The sequence below is a fragment of the Nilaparvata lugens genome, chromosome 5 (genome assembly GCF_014356525.2).
Source record: "Nilaparvata lugens isolate BPH chromosome 5, ASM1435652v1, whole genome shotgun sequence".
NCBI classification, from domain to species: domain Eukaryota; kingdom Metazoa; phylum Arthropoda; class Insecta; order Hemiptera; family Delphacidae; genus Nilaparvata; species Nilaparvata lugens.
In genome coordinates, this window is record NC_052508.1 from 55,934,655 (window position 1) to 55,955,139 (window position 20,485).

General features: G+C 34.6%; 1 protein-coding gene across 6 annotated transcripts in view; it reads left to right on the forward strand.

Annotated features, from left to right (window-relative positions):
• The window catches only part of LOC111045928 (dipeptidase 1), a 173,388-nt gene that overhangs the window by 100,112 nt on the left and 52,791 nt on the right, over window positions 1-20,485 (forward strand). For 5 of the 6 annotated variants that reach the window (XM_039428816.1, XM_039428817.1, XM_039428815.1 and 2 more), the window contains one exon: window positions 3,989-4,154. In XM_039428816.1, coding sequence (XP_039284750.1) covers window positions 3,989-4,154 — 166 coding nt within the window. The remainder of the gene's footprint in view (window positions 1-3,988; window positions 4,155-20,485) is intronic. The other variant, XM_039428820.1, reaches the window with a different exon arrangement.

A 20,485-nucleotide genomic window follows, 5' to 3' on the forward strand; every position in this document is an offset into this window, starting at 1 on the left:
ATTTAATCAGATTAAACGGTAATTGACCAACATCAACTGTTTGAACACATCTGTTTAATCATATAGAATTTATAAGGACGACAAAATACCTTACAAACAAAAATCGATGTGTGTGTGCGAGGCTTTATTCTTCATTCATCTGAATAAAATAATTACATGAACAATCTTGTAAATGAACTATGTTGAGAATGGTCTACACAAGACCTTTACATTTGGAGGTCCTTTGTACAATGAAAGCGTACTCCTTCAATAAAAACTGAGGCTGTAATGTTGGTCGATTCATATTTGGTTTGTTCCAAGACTGCAGTAGCACATATGTCAAGGCTCAAGTGGATACATATGTGGAGGCTCAAGTGGCATACTGGGAAATTCACTTATAAGATAATATAAAAATTTGGAAATTTATGGTGGTACAATATATATTGTTTTAACAAAACTGCTTGAAGCGCTACATCTAGTACTTATAATAAGGTATCGATACTGGTTTTATAAAACGAACGGTACTTGATGCTGTACAGTTTAAGACTAGTAATATTATGTAAACATTTCAATCAATCAATCTTCTATTGTCAAGAAACATAAAAATGTTACGAACTATAAAAATCTGGTGTGGCGCACTCACACAACTTTCCTTGCCGTTATGAAAATTGATCACCTGACGCTAGTGTTCACACGCATCTCAAGTCTACTATTATAAGATCTGAGCCAGCTGGTGACAGGACTATCCTAACGCTGGAGACACACGAGGTCTGCTATCTCCTCATAGCGAATGATTTAATAGAATCAACAGTGGCCAACAATTTGCAGTATTGAATATCACATTTTCTCGAATTTCGAGCTTATTTCCATTTTTAGGTGAAAATGTTACTGAACATTAATTGTAGAGATTTTCATGCACAATCTTTTCCAGTTTAATTTTTTTTTAAATTGTATCTGAAGACTGATAATTGGGAATCTAAAATTGCATAGATCAATCTAATCTAAACTTTGCATAGATGGGGCGAAGCTCCTGGGAGTTTTACAGATATGGGACTTGTGGCAGTTGATAGAGCTGTCAATGACTATTTTAGGTAAGAATTTGTTAAAAATCGTTGAAGTCGCTTTCAAAGAAAATCGCTAAAAACCCTGTTTTTGACAACATTTTCGCCATTTTAGCCGCCATCTGGGATTGCATTTGATTGAAATTGTTTGTGTCGGATACTTATAGTGTGAGGACCTCAAGTTCCAAATTTCAAGTCATTCCGTTTATTGGGAGACGAGATATCGTGTATATAGACGCACATACACTCATACATACACACACACACACACACACACACACACACACACACAAACACACACTCAAACACACACACACACAATACATACAGACCAATACCCAAAAACCACTTTTTTGGACTCAGGGGACCTTGAAACGTATAGAAATTCAGAAATTGGGATACCTTCATTTTTTTCGGAAAGCAATACTTTCCTTACCTATGGTAATAGGGCAAGGAAAGTAAATATGTAAAAGTCTAACCCGACGTTTTGTTGAAAATGTGAAATAAAAAGTGATAGAGTACTTGACTTGTTGCTCTACACTTTCAAGAACATTCCAATTTGTCCTCTTGAATCAAAAGAGAGTTGTAACTTGTAACACTAACACTTGAGACTAGTCCCTGGGAATAGTTTTATCGACTGCAATTTGTAATCAGGATTGAGCCAGGTTGAGCTGCTGTACTGAAAAGATGGATAGCCTCTTAGGAAGAGTGAACAGGAATATGTGAGCAGGAATAGTGCTCCTGCAGGAGTAGGAAATGATTTGGGGCGGTCATTTGGTTCAAATGTCGACTCATTTGTTTACTTGCTTAGTCCTTGTTCTCTCTCAGTTGGAATCCATTCTTGCTGAATAATTCCTCTGAGCAGAATAATCCCAAGCTCCTCTACTATGTTAGTCTGATTCAATTTGAAATAGAGGCTCTTATGCGGAATAGACGCAAATCCGTGCCATCGGTTTCCACTCACATAACATCTGAGATATGCTGCTAGAAATAGAATCATAGATCATCATTAAGATGGAATTATTCTTGTTTTTCAAACTCACCCTACATGGTCCCATTTAAAATTTTGTGGAGAGTGATCAAATATAATTGTTGAAATTAACATTTCAGAAACTAACATTTTTTTTTCGACCTCAACCTTGATGGAACATCACTCTGCAATAGCTTATCGTTTTAAGCTTAAATCTTGTGGTACTTTTCTAGAAATTGTGTGATACTGAATAATTTAATAAGGAATAATTCCTGAAAAATTTTCAGCTGTCCATTACCTTGCACCATATCCAATGTCCATTATCGACTGACATTGACCCAAATATTCTTGATTGGGCTACACGGTTTTGTTCATCGTTTTCTCTTATTCTAGCATGAATGAATCCTTAAAGTTTAATCAGGAACATGCTTATTGTAATGCAACTCCTTCCACTAACGACCAAATGTCACGTAATATATGCCAGTAGTAGTTTCACAAACATTGATTTTTCTCATCTTTCTCCTAAGATATTCTTGTGATTGAAATCTATATCATCAAGTAGTTCTGACATTGTTGCTCTCAAGGGGTCATGGGTCAATTAATGAAGTTCGATTGATTAAATTTATGTTCACAATTAATTGATGATTATAATGTTAGATCTCAAGTCAGACCTTGCTCACTAATTCCACTTATCAGAATCTCAATTGTAATAATTATTTATCATCTGATGAATAAGGATTAATCTTCAAACAGAAATTCTGGTTGCTATGAGAACAGTCACATCATTTTTTTGATTCTATGATTATTTTAGCGAGTCAATCATCAATCAAATTCATAAATAATCAATATAGTCACAGTCGTGCTTTGTTCTTATCATGTGTAGAATCGTAGAATCAATCAATGGAATAACTAATTGAAAAAAATTATTTTGGAAAATTTGAATTTGTCGACAATAATTGACTCTTTAATTGTGCAAGATAATTGAATCACTGAGGAAAGAACACTGTTTATTCATTTTTTTTTCTAAGATTGAACATAATAATGACTGATACAATTTTTCTGATTTATTATTTTTCAATTGTTACCAATATTATTGTTTTTTCCAGTTTTATTCTAGTTTTCACATTTACCCCAGTTTGTATCCAGAATTTGTTTCACAAATATTCAATGTTTTCCACTTATATTTGTAAAAATTATATTAATTTATAATTTATAAAATATAAATTTATACTAAATAAATAAATTTATAAATCCACTTATATCAATTGTTCCCAACTACTGTAATAACAATCGTGTATTCAAAAATTGTGATGCAGTAGTTTTTGTATCAAATCATATTTTACGTATAATTCATCATTATAAAATATATTTTTTCTAAGTATAACCATAGAGAAACAATATCGTAAGTAGATATTCCATGGTATAGGGTTTTTATGTCGCAACTTTTACTGTTATCTCATGTCGATTACTATCGATTATTGTAGATTTTTACTGTTTTGGCCGGTTGAGAGTGTATGATCGGCACAATATGAAATACTACCAGCGACACACAGCATTTTGGGGAAGAAATACGTGGACTATCGGCTTGAGATGACAGTAAAAGTTGCGACAGAAACGCCCTATACCATGGGATATCTACTTAAGCTATTGTTTCTCTATGGTATAGCTGACTGTATCGCTTTTGAGTACTAACATATTATTAAATGACAAAGCCTATTGTCATGAATCATTTGTTATGACGGCCCCCCAGGCAATCAGAATAAAATTTAATTCAATTATTGCTCATGGAATATAATTTCCAAAAAAATCAAAAATACAAACATTGGTTACAAATGGCGATACATATAAATATTGTAAATGATTAACGTTTCGAAACAAATTGTGGAAGCATACTTCCCGATTCGTCACACTATTGTAAACTGTGTACTTAATGGTCAATCTGGTATTCTATTCTATTCAGTTATACACTGTGTTGCAGACGACATGTTTGTCGGAACTGGGTCCTGGTCCACCGTTGCCTCTCATGAATGGGGCCATTCGCTGCAACGGCCAAGGTCACGCGCTGCTCGCAAGGGCAGGGTCCATTAGCAGCTACAGTAGTGATGGCGATAAGCGTAAGCAGCTCATTCTTTCAGCCTGTAGAGGTAGACGCGCCTTTTACTCAGCTGTTATCTATGTGTTGTGACGTCTTTAGAATAGCACTCAAGCTGGATACTCACATGACAGTGTAAATATAATTCCCATAATAAGTTCCAAGGTACCTAGAATACATTGATAAGGTTCAAGGTACATTAGGTATTCTAGATACAAGTTATACTAGTACTATATTCAGTCAAGCCAAGATAGTATAAATATTTTTTCCTATATTCTATTCTATAAATATAAAAGGGAAATGGCACTCACTGACTGACTGACTGACTGACAGACTAACTCACTCACTGACTCACTCACTCGCAGAACTAAAAATCTACCGGACCAAAACCGTTCAAATTTGGTAGGCATGTTCAGTTGGCCCTTTAGAGGCGCACTAAGAACGGATTTGGAAAAATTTCCAAAGATACGCCCGAAATCTGCGTTTTCCAGCGTTTCTTAGCGTTTTCTCAGCTTTATCGATAAAAAATGAAAAGAAAATGTTCAAATTTAGTACAGAAGCTCAGCTAGGGTGTAATAATGTTGTGTTAGAAGAAATTTGCAATAACGTCGAAGATACACCCAAAATTAGCGTTTTTTTGCTTTTTCTCAGATTTATCGAGAACAAATGGGAAGAAAATGTTCAAATTTAGTACAGAAGCTCAGCTAGGGTGTAATAACGTTGTGTTAGAAGGAATTTGTAATAACGTCGAAGATACGCCCAAAATTAGCGTTTTTCCAGCAGCGTTTTTTTTTTATTTTCATCAGATTTATCGAGAAAAAATGAACAGAAATTGTTCAAATTTAGTACAGGAGCTAAGCTAGGGTGTAATAATGTTGTGTTAGAAGGAATTTTAAATAACGCCAAAGATACGCTCAAAATCTGCGTTTTTCCAGCGTTTTTTTTTGCGTTTTCTCACCTTTTTCTATAATTATTGATGGAAATATATTCAAAAATTAAGTACCCAGGTTTAGCTGAGGTGGGAAAATTTTAAAGGCTAGACTGGAGTAAAATAATTCCCACAATATCCTAACGAGGTTTTCCACCCTGACTAAATAATTGAAATTAATCGGTGATTGAATCTAGCGAGGAAGTACTTCGACTTTCTGAAAGAATGAAGCACGCTCAAATGAAAAATGCAGGCGAGCGAAGCGAGCCCGCTGATCTCATTTTTGGACGATCCAGTCGGGGGTCCAGGGGGCGGAGCCCCCTCAACCCATAATGGGATATATGGCAAGCGAAGCGAGCCTGACGGCTATTTCTTATATATGGAAAATCAACAAGGAAGCAGCGCTACTGCAGAATATGACACGTCAAATTTTTGAAACTAATATTACTAATAATTATACTCCATCTATACAAATACAACAGACAAGATAACACAACAAATTTCACATAACATACATGAAGCAACAATCATATTTCAGTCAGCTAATTTGTATGGATATAATCCAATGATAAATTATACAATCCTATTAGATCTTATGAGAACTATCACTGTCACTGTTGTCTGGGAATCAAGCTTTGAGAGGCCCATATTATTAAACAATATACAGTAGTACCTACTTATCAAATCCAGGTCACACAATAAGAAGTATTGTTTGTAGTAAACATGTCAGAGACACTGCGGCCAGATGTTATGAGTAGGTACAGCAGTATATTGTTCAATAGTATTAAGCGTATATTTAAGTCTTTACTGGATGCGACTGACAACATGATCTCTTGAGAGGATATAAGTTGATTATTTACAGAATAACGTATGCCAACTGACATTAGAGATCACAGAAATAATCTCTATTTTAGGATGGTAGTGACTAACTTTATGCTGACATTAACGTTGATACGGATCAATCTGTATCTATCAATTTATTCGCACCTGCAGTTAAAATTTAAACTTGTATTTCCCCCCTGATATGCAGTGACATACAGTCCATAGGCCTATTCCAAATACTGAACGGTACAATTTCATTTATATGTTTTGTCTCCGCCAAATAAAGAATGTTTTCATTCCATTTAGTCTCCACTTATGTTTGATTTCACGACTGCAGTGGACGTTAACATCAACATTTGAGAAGAATAATTCAATATTCAATCTACCTTCTCTATTCAGAAGTGAGAGTTCATGTTGTCAGTCTCAACCATGATGAATATAATTTCAGAAAGTAAACATTTTTCATTGCACAACATTGTTGGGTCTTTTCAATTTCCTATTGATACATCATTGTCTGTGTATTTGGAAAATTCTATTGTTTTTGGAAAACTACTATTCAAATTGAAAATTAGATGGTAGCATAGACTCTAAAGGTTGAATTCTTGACTCTCAGGACGGCACAATCAAAAATGTTTGCTTCTTTAAAGTTTGTTGTGATGTTTTCTAGATAACTGAGTATTATAATCACAATGTTTTTATGTGAGTCCTAATATTGATGAATTCCATAACCAATCGAATCATATCTATCGAAGGTGATTGATTATCTGGATCAAATTCATATCTATCTAATAATATTATTAGATTAATTATAATTGATAAATTGGTGGTAACTGAGTGATAGGATGATCATAGCTCAATACATCAATCATATATCAGTTCAATCATATATATTATCTTAATCATATATCTGGCATTTCAATCCATACCCGGAGAAAACAGTTACTCTTTGTCAGAAGAAAGACCTTGTGAAACCATCTCTCCTGAGATTTTGATGTTCTGTGCCAGAAATTGCAGATCATGTCATTTCCATTTCTCTTCTTTGCCGATAAAAATCATCCTACTTCATTTGATCAGATAACCGTCGACGCGATACATTCACAAACATCCAAATATTTTCCAACATGGAAAAATACTGTAGTAGGAAAAATCTTGATACTGGAGCACTGAACCCTCATCAAAATAGTTTCAGAAACATGTTTTATGCATCCAGTATAAATAGTCTATTTTTATACTGTCTATTATACTATTTCCTAACTATTTTTATACTGAATATGTTCTATTTTTATGATTTTCATTCAAGCTATTTATTACATGTGTTTTTTAAGTTTGCAACTCTTCTATACTACCCATTATTCCACTAACATTTTCCTTATACATAAATTTGATAGATAATCACAAGCTTTTGGACTCTCATTTAAGATATGTTCATTCGTATTTGAGCATAATTTGTGAAAAAAAGATTTGAACTCTCTGAAAAAATTGTATAAAATATGGTTATCCAATTATGAAAGAGAATGTAATTCTCAATCCATACCACTCATCGACATTAGTAATTTACAATCCATGATCTATCTCAAAAATATGGTTTATTCTAATCCACTTACTAAATTACCGATAGAAAATATCACTTCATAGCTCATTCCTATGAACTTTCCTCATTAACACATCGAATATCAATTTCGCTAGAAATAATTTCTGTGATTCATTCATATAATAAGTGCATAATCAAAATGATAGGGAGAGAAAAAATAAGATAGTCTTGTGCTTTTTCTCTCCCAAATTTATATAGGGTTACACATAGTCCGAAATAGTTTCAATAAGTCTTGTAGTTCTCCACAAAATTTTTAGTCCTTAAATATGTTCACAAAGTTGATTTTCAAATTTAGATGCTTCAAAACCAAAAATTGAACAGATATTTCACATTATTATCACTTAAAGAAGATTCACATATTAAAGAAATAATTTTGAAAAAGGACCGAAAAACAAACTTGGATTCATTTATTTGTTTTGTACTTCAATGACAAGTGAATAGGAATTGGAATTTCAAACGTTGACTCAATTAGCCAGTAGTAGCATTTGAATCTGGAGACGCAGTTTGCATAGGCCTTTCTAAGAGGATTTGAAAGGGACAGATAAGTGCGTTATGCTTATTGCTGTTGTTGGCCGGCCAGTAAGAAGAAGGCGTGTGGTTTGGTGGGAGCAGAAATGCACCATTTGTAGCGGCAGGTGCTCTTGAATTGCACAAGTTGGCTTGGACTTAAATTTCCCTACTTGAGCAAAACCTAATTTAATCGGTTTAGGGCGAGTGCAGAGTTTAGTCGGTGGCCGAGGGCTGATTGGCTCTCTGCTTTTGTTCCCTCCAACTGCAACAAAGCGGTGATGAATTTTGGCACAGTTGAACTAGAATGTTGACTTCCTGTAGTTCTTCCTGCGTGGTCTATTTTGTACTTTGCTCTTCGTCAACAACAAACATGCTACCTGCTACTTGCTACTAGCTGCTACCTTCTACCTGCTACCTGTCAGCCATTCATACAAGCAGTCACAACAAAGACTAATGTTTGTTCACGAAATTGAGTTGCTACTGAAATTTGAAATCTCCCATTCCTGTCACTGACACTGAGAAGATGATGAGCTCATTTGAACATGCTCACATGTTCACAGTCCAATCACTGTCAGTGGGACTGAGAAAATAGTGTGCTCATTTGAACATGCTCGCATTCCAATTCCTGGCAGTAAGACCAAGGCAATAATTTGTGTTCATATGTACAGTCGTGAATATTATATTTTATGATACACTGAAATCTTGACAGAAAAAACACTACATAGTGTTTGATTATGGATAAAAGTACTAAATCTTACAAACAACAGTATCTAAATATTATTTCAAATCAAAACACTTAGAATATTCTGAGGCAGTTACTGATTGGGAATTGAACTCTGATACTGTCCTATCTAGAATATTCTGAGGCAGTCACTGATTGGGAATTGAACTCTGATACTGTCCTATCAATTAAATTAGATCATGTTGATATTCTCATTACATGGAAGATGGAATACTATAATAATGGGACCTGCATATTAATCTGACGATTTTGCAGTTATTGTTATGTTTGCACCACTGTCATTGAAAAGGCGGGAATGCTGTACATCGACAGGTCTATTCTTGCCATCTCAGTAGCCAGTAGGTCGTGGTCAAGTGAACATCGAGCGATTGTGATTGAAGCTTATTTTAAAAATAATTACTCAGTTATTCTCACACAACGTTTATGTCGCAGACATTACAATAATTTAATTCCTCCTGACAGCACTTTGCCATGGAGTATATGCCAGCATGACTTTTGTATATTAATTGTATAAGTGTAATGCAATTACATTCAATGAAGGCATTTATTTATTATTTATTTTTTATTTATATTTACAATAATTTAAATCGACACACGCCTGTTCCCAGTAGGAATACGATCTTGTTGAGGGTGAAGAATTTTAGGAACACGTCGTCTAATTTAAAAACGAAACCAACAGGACGAAAACGTACTGTGAGAAAGCCTGAAAACATTAACGCGGTAAGAGTAGCTGTTACGCGGTCTCCACGACGTTCAGCAGCGAAACATGCTGTTGCGCTAGCCATTTCTGTTCGAAGTGTATGACGAATTCTTCATTCCGACCTGAAATTCCATCCATATAAGATAATGTTAGTGCAACAACTTAATGCAAATTATTGGGCACATTGCAAAGCCGCTTGCGAGATCATTCTTGAAAATGTCCACCAGATGCCGTTATTCTTTCAAGTGACGAGGCACATTTTCATTTTTCGGGATTTGTGAATAAACGAAATTACCGTTTTTGGGCAGCCAATAATTCACAGAACTCAAGGAAGTCAGTCAACGAGAAATTGAAGAAATTCCACGAGTGATGATTGCTCGAGCAATGACAAATTTTAGAATTAGGTGAAGTGAATGTGTGAAAAGTAATGAAAATCATTTGGATGACATAATCTTCAAATAAAAAACTTTGTAAGAAATCTATGTAATTCACTGTAAAATGCAAAATTTGATATATTACATGTTTTGATTGTACGAAACACACTGTAGTTATTATCCCTCGAAAATGGTCAGATTTTTATGTCGGACTCTGTATAATATGTATTCCTCCAATTCCAATACTTTCTATCTGTATTTCAATTTCGTAATTTGAACATGTTCATAGTCACGACTGTTCATATTATTTTCAATTACAACACTGACAATATGGAGCTTCATATCATTGAAGTTTATGAAGTTGATGAGCTGATGGAATACTGTAATATTATAGTATGGGCATTCTCTCAATCCCAATATTTTATTTTGTGAATTAAAATTATGCCAGTAAGGAATCAAGAATGCGGTTTTCGGATTGCGGTGGCAAAATTCTACTCTTGATCTGATTGGTTCTATTGAAGAATATTGTAGAAGAAATTAATATCCATTCACGTGAATAGTGATCAATCATGTATGCTGGAATCAACTTTTTCTACCTTACTATAGTAAAAAATTCGTAAACGGCTGAATTGCTTGATTTCAAGCTCTCGCTGAATCTTTTGAAAAATTAATCATCCAATGTAGTTCACTACAGACTTTTTCCGAGATTTTCAATAATTTTAGAAGCGATATGACATTAATCTTACTCCAATAGAAAAGCAGCGTGACATAACTGAGGTGAACGCGAATTCTTCTGCTCATAAATTTGCCTGTCCGAGTGGAGGAAGCCGCGCCACAATTTATCGATACATCTTCCGTTAAAATCAGTAGGCAAAAAAAGCCGTGAGCCTAAAAAGAGTGCAGGGGTGTGGGATGCGAATACCTTCCAAAAGTCGCTGCTCGCTTATTGCAATGAAGCGTGAATGGGAGATAAGTTGTACTACACAAATCCAATCAGTAACACCAGGATAGGGATAGGCTTCTTGCGAACGCTTTGCATACATTTACCTCAATCACTTGAACGTGAATTTCCTCCACGCTATTTCGTTTCAGGCTCTTTCCTTCCAATAAGAAAGGATTCAATGTTATTACGTTGATAAAAAATGTAGCACCATTTTCAGCCACGTAACTCCTTTGATACTTGTGGACACACGCCCGCACACGCACATCACACTGGGAAGTGATGCTGGGGTATTTTGTCTTCCTTCGCACCTAAACTACGATTCTGTGACATTGGATTTTGAAGTAATAATAATAATAATAATAATAATAATAATAATAATAATAATAATTTTATTAATGGAGACAACAGGATAAACCCATTTTGTCTCCTTCACACGATACAATATTTTCAACACATTATACAATTTGGAATACAAGGAGATAAAAAATGAAGAAATATACTATTAATATGAAAGAATACAAATAATCATTGAAGTAATTGTAAACAATAATAATTGATTATAAGAATAATTATTAAACAAAATAGAACCAAGTTATAATAAAAAGAGAAAAAAAGAAGAAGAAAGAATGAAGAGAGAAAGGATGTCTGTGTAAAACCATGAATGAATAATCAAATTAATAATAATAGAAATTTTATAAAATCAATCACAAAAAAACAGATCACATGCTAGCCAACCAAGTTATATGAGATCTTACGGAATTTGGAGGGGGAGAACCAGAAGACGTCTAAGTGCTCCGAACAATGATTAAAGATTCTCTGAGCTCTATTTAGAGGAGAGTTATAATGACTTACGGTAGAAGCCGAATAAGCAATTCCACTGTGTTTTTTCACATTACCTTTCCTGTTTTAAGAGTTTTCACGTTAAGGTAAAGCATTTGATTCATCATTCCAATATGTATAACAAAACTTTTCGAAGACTACAGTCCAATGACTTCCAACATTACTCTTATCTCTATCCCATTCCTGAGTTTGTCAAATGACCAATTAACAGAAGAAGTACTGCAACAAGCTGAAACCTTTGGTTACAATTCTGTGACGTTAGATTCATTAGTGGAAGCTGAATAAGCGTTGTCACTATGTTTTTCACATCACGTGTCCTGTTTTAAGAAGATTCCACGTTCAAATAAGGCATTTGATTCATCATTTTATATGTATAACACAACTCTAGAAGACTATAGTCAAATGACTTTCAATATTACTTTCATCTTTCATCACATTCCAAAGTTTCTTGAATTGCCAATCAACAAAAGAAGTACTGCAAAAATCTGCACGCTTGTAATTATAATCATTTGTGAACTAACCTTCTTTGGAATAATTCATATTTGTAATAATAAATTGATGTTAAGTACCTCACATTGTGATGTGATTTCTATTGTTTTCTTTTTTCGAATTTTGTCATCATAAATGTGTTGTGTATACTGCCATACGCTAAATAAAATGTATAAAAAATATATCATACTAGCGTTTTACCGTTACGCTAGACCGCCGATCGAAAATATTTGTCTTGTAACAGCATTATAACCTACTCATAAAAAACACACACTTCTGAGCTGCAACTATGGAACTTCATGTACGGTAGCATAGATTTGAACATTAATTCTGAAAAATCTAGAAGGAAAATTGAAATTCGGGCTTCCAGATGCACGAGATTGATATTTTTAGAATCTAAGTGCAAAATTTGGAGATCTAAATCATTCCCGTTTTTCCGGTATGCAATCCACAAGTTGACATGTTTTGATGCGAACAAACGAACAAACACAACCCTACTCTCTCTTATTATATAGATTTCTCACTTCCTCAATCATACGGAGAAAAATTATTCAAGTTATAATTAAATCAGAGCATCGACAAATTTCACATTGAATTTAGTATTGAATATACTTTAATTCCCAAGTCATGCGTGATTTGCCGCTTGCATGTATATCACATGTACACGCTCATGCAAATTACATTACATTATCCGTGTGAGTCGCTCACTCGTTATGTATTCGTTATGTATGTTATGTTGCTGCCGGTATACATGAGATAGGCCGACTTTGTTGCTCATCACATAGATTGTGTAGGCTATACTGTGTAACCATCAAGTGGAATCTCAGTAGCCGGATACTTTGTATTGGAACTCAAGCACCGTTTCCGAGTGGTGGACTCTGAGATGCTCGAAGAGATCTGAAGCAGCGTTGAACGATTGCAAGCGTGGACAGGAGAAAGAGGCATGTTGAATTTTGAGTGAGATATATAAGTGAATTAGGGGTATCGAAACCGCTCTATTTATTGCCGACTCGGCGAGAAACGAGAGCCATGTTACCAACCGGGGCTGGCTGTGGCCGACTGTAATTCCGTTCACGCTGTGGACCACAGCTAACTCTTTAGCTCTCTCTAGCTCTCTAGCTAGCTTTTCAGATCTCTCTAGCTCTCTTGCTAGCTCTAGTTCTCCCGCGCATAAAACCAATCGTGCAGTTCGATCACGTATGCCTCTCTTGCTTCTTGTTTTACCAGTCGTTTCCTTCTCGAAAACATGGCCCCACGTTCACCTCAACGTTATTTTCTAAAACAGTTACCACGAACAACACTGCCACATTTTTCTATATTTTACTTTATTATAACCGCTGTTTTTGACAATAATACTCTATGTTCCAGCTATGTTTCAAGTGTAATATCTTGTAACCTCTATTTTTCCAGAAATGAATTGCCTAAGTACGGTACGTGCCTCAATGCTAAATTTCTATTTTTTTCACGAGCTGAGGTTGATTTAGAATTCAGAATGATTCATCATGAGTATCATGAAGTTTTCAATATAAAAATGTAGCCTCATTCCCAATCAAATATTTCCCAGTGGAGCATATACCAACTTACAAGGGAGCACTTACAAATTATTGTATAAATACAAGTATAAGCGTATTGCTTGAATTATATCGGTTTAATTTTCTCCAATTTCCAAATTTTATTTTTGTATGGTTTCTTCTTGTAGCTTATTAATTTCAAATTAATCTCTATGACTATGTTCAACTGTTTATTGTATCACATGATTATACTGTGTCGAATAAATTGATATCTCATCTTATCCACTATATAGTTAGGCCTATACGGTACGTAGTATCTGGCTTTTACGTGAAACAGCTATGAATCCTTACTGCTATGAATGAATGAATGGTATAGTGTTCAACGCTTTTATAGTCATGACCATGAATTTCCAGCAATAGATGAATTGAATCATCATGCATTAAAATACTTTTGGCACAAAACATCAGAAATTTAACTGTCATTGTGATTGAGATTGGATTCCAAATAGATTATGAACTTTATCTTGAATGATTTTGCTGTACTTCCATGGTGGTCACGTCTGATAGTTGATTGTAAGATTTGATATATTGGTTGTAAGTTTTGTGTCAAAATTTCAAATCACCTACAAAACGTCAAGGCTGATTACCTCTGATAGATGACTGTTGATTACTTATATTGGATACAAGTTTATGTCAAATCTTCAAGGAGACAAAACTTTGCATTTCAAATACTCCACATAATTGGAAACGGACGAGAGCTCAATTTTTAGAAATTTCTATTTAATCAAAGAAGTACGAAATCTAGGCTATCAAACGTATGCATACAATATTTAATTTTTTGCAATACAATTTGCGATAATTTATCATAGTTCTAATTCACTAGATGAATGGCTCTACCTATTCCGTCAGGTGCCGAATCTTGCACCCTGAGATAAAAATATATATTCGATACAAATAAATCTACTAAATACTAGAGATTTTAATATATAGATATATTTGGATTATTAGTGGCTAATTTATCAAGCTGATCTTAGAGCACATATTTATGATTGAATTATCCAAGCAGACAAGTATTAGCAAGTACATGTCACAGCTACATGCCAAAGAATGCATATGATTTCAAGATAAAGGCACATGGTAATGATTCGTGCCATAAATCTAGAATATAAAGTTAGCCTGTGATATTTTATTGATTTCAAATATTGTTCTATTTTTATATTATATTTTTTATCGCTCTATATATATTTTTTGCCTCGACTGATCTTTGCATTATTTATGTAATATATGTGTAAAATTTTCATGGTGTGCAATTTATTTTATATTCCTCATCTCTATAGTATAAGTATCATTTATATATATATATTTATTATTATTGAATTACAAGAGTTATTGGAGAAGCCCATATCTAGGCCTATCAAGATTTTTTAAGACTGAATACTATTAGAAAACCACGCCCTAATTATATAAAATCTCATGCTTTACCGACTGTTGCCAAGCAGGAGGCTAATCGTTATTTTAATATAAAGAATAACGTGACATCAAAGACATGTCGTACCAACGTGGGACTGATGATGAGAGCCAAGCTCATCGAATAATTATTTGAAATTAAGTCAATAACCATATTGAAAATTATAGATAACTTATACGAGTTGTGAGGAAAACTGGCGAAGGGAAATTTGTATTACTTTTTGGGGAATCAATAGCTTTAAATAAAGAGAAATTATATGTTTTAAAGAAAATTTATATTATTATTGTAGAAAATATATTTTATAGAGAGAGCTATTATATTTTATGGGCCTAAACTGCTAGTCAGAAATCAATGAATAGTATTATTATATTATAAGAGCTTAAGTAATAAATAGGTTACCTGGCTTGTAATGTCCATAGGCCTATCCTCATTTGTGTCCTTATTAATGCCTTGTTGGCCAAAACTTTCACTTTTTTAACAAACACTTGACACTTAATCCATTTTTAAAATATGAGTCTCTTTTCGTCCACGCAAAGTAAGGTAGCAGACACACTGCAGACGGCGATAGTAGCGGAGATCGACGCTGAGGGGGGCGCGATGGAGTCCAACGCCCAGATATCTTCAATCACCGCCAAGAATCCTGTGAACAGTAATAAACCGTTAAATGTCTCCCAAGAAGCAATAAGGAGGGTTATAGTAGAGGGGATGATCAAGTCATTTTCTAATAGTTTAGAAAAAACAATGACCACAGTAATGAAGAACTTAAAGGCGGAAATGAAGGAAATGCGGGAATCACTGAAGGATACATCGGTAAGAATGGGTAAGGAGACTGCGGAAAGAATAGATAACCTACCAGCACAAAACACTTCACAAATTCATGAAATAGCTACAAACAGGAACAATAGTCAACTTATTTCCATAAATAAACAACAGAATAGTAAATCTACACAAATAGCTCACCTAAATTCTGATATAAATCAAAACAAAGTACAACTTAATTCATTGGAGACAGCCGTTGGAGAACAGCAATTATTTTCATCTGAATTAAATGCCGAAGTAGTAGATAATGAAACAGAAGCTTCTAGTCATTGGAAACAGGCCCAAGAGAAGTTGGTACAACTTGAAAGTCAAATACATCAATTTCCGCACGAGAATATAGAGCCTATTCCCATAGCAACGTTTGATTCACTACACAGTTTCAATGAATTAGGCCGTTTTGACAATACAGACCGCTATCTCCAACCTAAAGAATTTATAGATCAGATAAAACTAGTTCAATCATTAACACCCACCTCTTGGAATTTTTGGCGTCTTCGTTTGACTAGTTTATTGATTGGCGAACCCCTGATGTTCTTTCGGAGTAGAGTCCATGAATTTACATCATTGGATGAGTTTGTAGCTGTCTTCCTGGAACAGTATTGGAGCAGAAGTAAACAGTTGGACGTGCTAGCGGACATCATATCATGCGATTTCAACCCTAACTTAGACGGTGCATGTACCACTTTCGTCACTGCCCTACAGTTTAAAAATTCTCAATTGAGCGAGCCCATTAATGAATCGGCATTAGCAAGTATTATTTTAAAGAAGCTACCGTATCAAGTTAGAATGGCACTCGCCACACAACCCATTACTGATTGCAAGCAGCTGATAAATCATTTATATGGCATACAGTCTGCAATGGCAATATCAAACCACCGTTCAGACCAGAGATACGCACAAAATCAACATAACTCAAAATTTAATCAGTATAACAGCCAAAATTATGAATCAGTACCATATGATTGCTCACGATCTACCCCTCAATTTAAACGCCGCTATGATCATAATCAAATTAATTGGAATAATAGAAGCTTTCAAAATTGTCAAACAAACCATTATCCACAGCAAAACTACAAAAGAAATTATTATTATGGCCGTGATCGGTTAAACTCAAATAATAATCACACACAAAACAATTACAACAGAAATTATAAACCGCCACCTCAACAAGTAAGTACAAATTATACATTAGCACATGCAATAGGATTGAATCAACAAAAAACCCGGAACCCAACACCCAACGACCCGCCACCAGATATACAGAAAACTACATCTAAACAATTATGTCTACATGATAACCCCGATACAACCCACACAAGCTCAGAAAAAATAGATAGAGAAAATAAAGATACTACAGCCTCATATACCACCTTTGTGAACGGTTTTACCGAAAATATTAGAAGAACCGAAGCAATACAAGACAGCCTACCATCAAAAACCGCCGCCAACAATGTAATTAAAACCAGCCGCAAGCAACAACCTCTATTAAGCATCCTGTTCCCTACTGAAGATCTCTCACCGCCGGAGAACACCAACAGCCACCAGGATCATGCACTAATTAAGGAGTTAGTTAATACAGAAAAGATAAAAAATGTAACAGACCCGTGCACTGAACCTACAACCGCCTATCAAGGGATACCACCGAAGCGCACCAAGGACCAAGAGGATGACACCAGGGAGGACGGCATCCAGGACAAGAGGGGCGACCACCGCAAGGCCCGGAGACGGAAGTGCCCGAGGACACCCGACCGGTATCAGGACGAGGAGGACGGACTGCATGACCGAAGGTACAAGATGCATCGCAAGGCCCGGAGGCGGAAGAAGCGACGAAGGAGGAACCACGCGCGCGCATACCGGCCGCATGCACGCTTCAAGAGGCCAAGGAGGATTCCGGACCGGCACCAAGGAGGACAGGAAGAGATTGCCGACAACCTGCATCCGCGGCACATACGCTTCAAGAGGGCAAACCAGCGATGTGACCGGCAAAATGGACCAAATGAATGGATTAAAAATGGAGCTGCTTACGAAACTACTATGGATTCATGTTGGATTAAAAATGAAACTGATAGAACTATTACGGATTCGTGCATGGGCAACATAAAAGTGGACTACTTGTGGAGACTAATTATGGATAAACGGTGTTTGAGAAGAGTGGAAGAAATAAAAAGTAATATAAAGAAAGTAGAAGTACCTGGATATGATATGATGAGATATTATACTATTGAAAAGATGATAAATGTTTGGATTTGGTGTTTAATATTTGTTATTATGGCTGTGATATTAGTAAAAGACTGTGTTGTGGATAGGACGAAAAATATTGTATTGTTGTTGTTAAATGGATCTATTATTGATGATTGGAAGTGTTATATTATTGAATTGTTATTATGATGATGAAGCCTAATAATGAATTTAAGTGGATAGTCTTGAAAGAAAATAAATGGAAGGCTTTGGATCAATTAAAAGAAATAATTAGTAAAGGAACAAGGAGTTGTTGGAAGAAAGAGTATACAAGATACAAGGGTTTTATATTCATGAAGATGAATTATCAATTAGGACAGCCTCACCAACGGATAGCAGATAACCTAACCGGCCTAAACCATGTCAACAAGCAGAATGCAAGAAGATGCAAGTAAACCACGGGATTTCTACATGCTATATCGTCAAATTTGAAATAAATATGATAAGAAATCAAAGAAAACATTATTATCAAACCGATTACTGACCTTCCTTAATAAATTTAATATTGGTATGGGACCTCGTGGCAACAATCCAATGTTTAATTTCTTTCCAGCCGTTAGAAGCCTGCAATAAGGAAAAGAACAATTTTTAAATATGTAATTAAATTATATACATCAGATAAAAAAGGACACAAGCGGGGATAATAAAATTAAAATTTGTTAATTACCTTTTTAAGAGAAAAAATTGAGCAGTTAGGTTAATAGTTATGAAACTCGACAGCGAATTCTGTAGAACCAGTGACCAGCTGACCAAAGCCACCCAAATCAAATGAATGTAATGTCTGTTGAACATATGTTTATAAAAAGAAGTACTGTACCCAAAGAGTTATTTATTATTGTTATTTATTATATTATTAATGTCGATATATTTATTTATATGTTTTATATTTATTACTTTTAATTATGCCACGTTTGTTACCTGAAAAGACTTAAAGTGAATACCAGTTACCAAAACCAAAGAGCCATTAGCAAAAGAAAGTATTGTACCTGATGTATAGAAAATTATTTATATTAAGACCTAAGAAATACTATAAGATATAAGCCCAGAAGTTTATGAATTGAAATTATTGTCTAAAAGGAATCATTTGTGAGAATTATGAAATGTGTGTAGTTAAGTTGGCGGCCCTGCAAGCGGCGAATTTAAAAATTACTGTGTTGTAAATGTTGTCAGGAGGAGTGCGTTTAGAAGTTTATATTTATGATATTTTTATGTGTATTGAAGAGGAGAATTTGTTATTGTTTTTGATAAAGGTATAAAGGAGATGCAGCAAATATGACTGCGAAATGTGATAGAAGTAGGAGAGTATAATTTATAAATAAAGTATAGTGTATATCAATGTATTGAAGGGTGGGTTTTCATTAAAAACATTGTGATTCTCAAATATTTTGAATTCAAACCCAGGGGCGCGTGTAACATATTTAAATCTGGGTAGATGAAAAGCCCTAACAGAAATAGTAATAGGTCTAAAAATAAAGTAATTGGCTAATATCGCCAAGCAGATAATAATCAAGATAAGATAGCATCAGCTTGTTCTGGCTAAATGGTACAAGAACTTAAAAAGGATTTGAAGGAAGTTTATTACTCATAAATAGATTATTTATAAAATATTTGAAGATTGAGGTTAGGTAGATGTATTCACAGATCGGTGACCTAGAGATCGATCAAACCGAAGAACGTAGAATCTGACCAAAACCCCTTGGCAGAGCTTTATTGCATTCGGATGGTGTGCAATGTGAAAAAACACCCGTCCACGTGGCTAATTATTAGTTAGCATGGAATTAATATTAATATATAGAATATTAACTAGCATGCAAAGGGCATAAATAAAAAACCAAATAAAAATAATTTAATGTATTCAGGAAATAAGAGTTACCAGGCGCATGAATACCTAATAAAAATTTGCATGCACCAATAGTAAAACGGCAGTTAATGGGCGGCAACTGTAGGCCAATTCAAAAATATTTATATATATTTATATAAGTGTAGTAGATTTTGTGTAAAAATTTGTGTAATCTATGTTATCAATATGGCTCGAATGCAAAGAAATTATTAATCATATAATCTAAGCAATATTTTAGCATTTTTTGTAAGATCTATTTGAATTTAATGGCGGAGGATTGAGATATTTAAATTTTATGCTAATTTGAAAGTCGGAAAGAGAATCTGTAAAACTTGAGAAGGAAGAACCAGGACTCGCCAGCCAGATGCCACCATAAGAGGACCCCAAATATTTTAGAGCGAAGTACCTTATTAATAATTTTGTAAAAATTAAAGTTAAAGTAAATTATTAAATTTCTTAAAAGACTTCGTGATGCTATTGTGAAGCAGAAGTCATTTTTCATTTTAATTAAATTTATAACCCCCTGGAGGAGACGATTCCGGCTACCATATTCCCGGACCGCATGGAG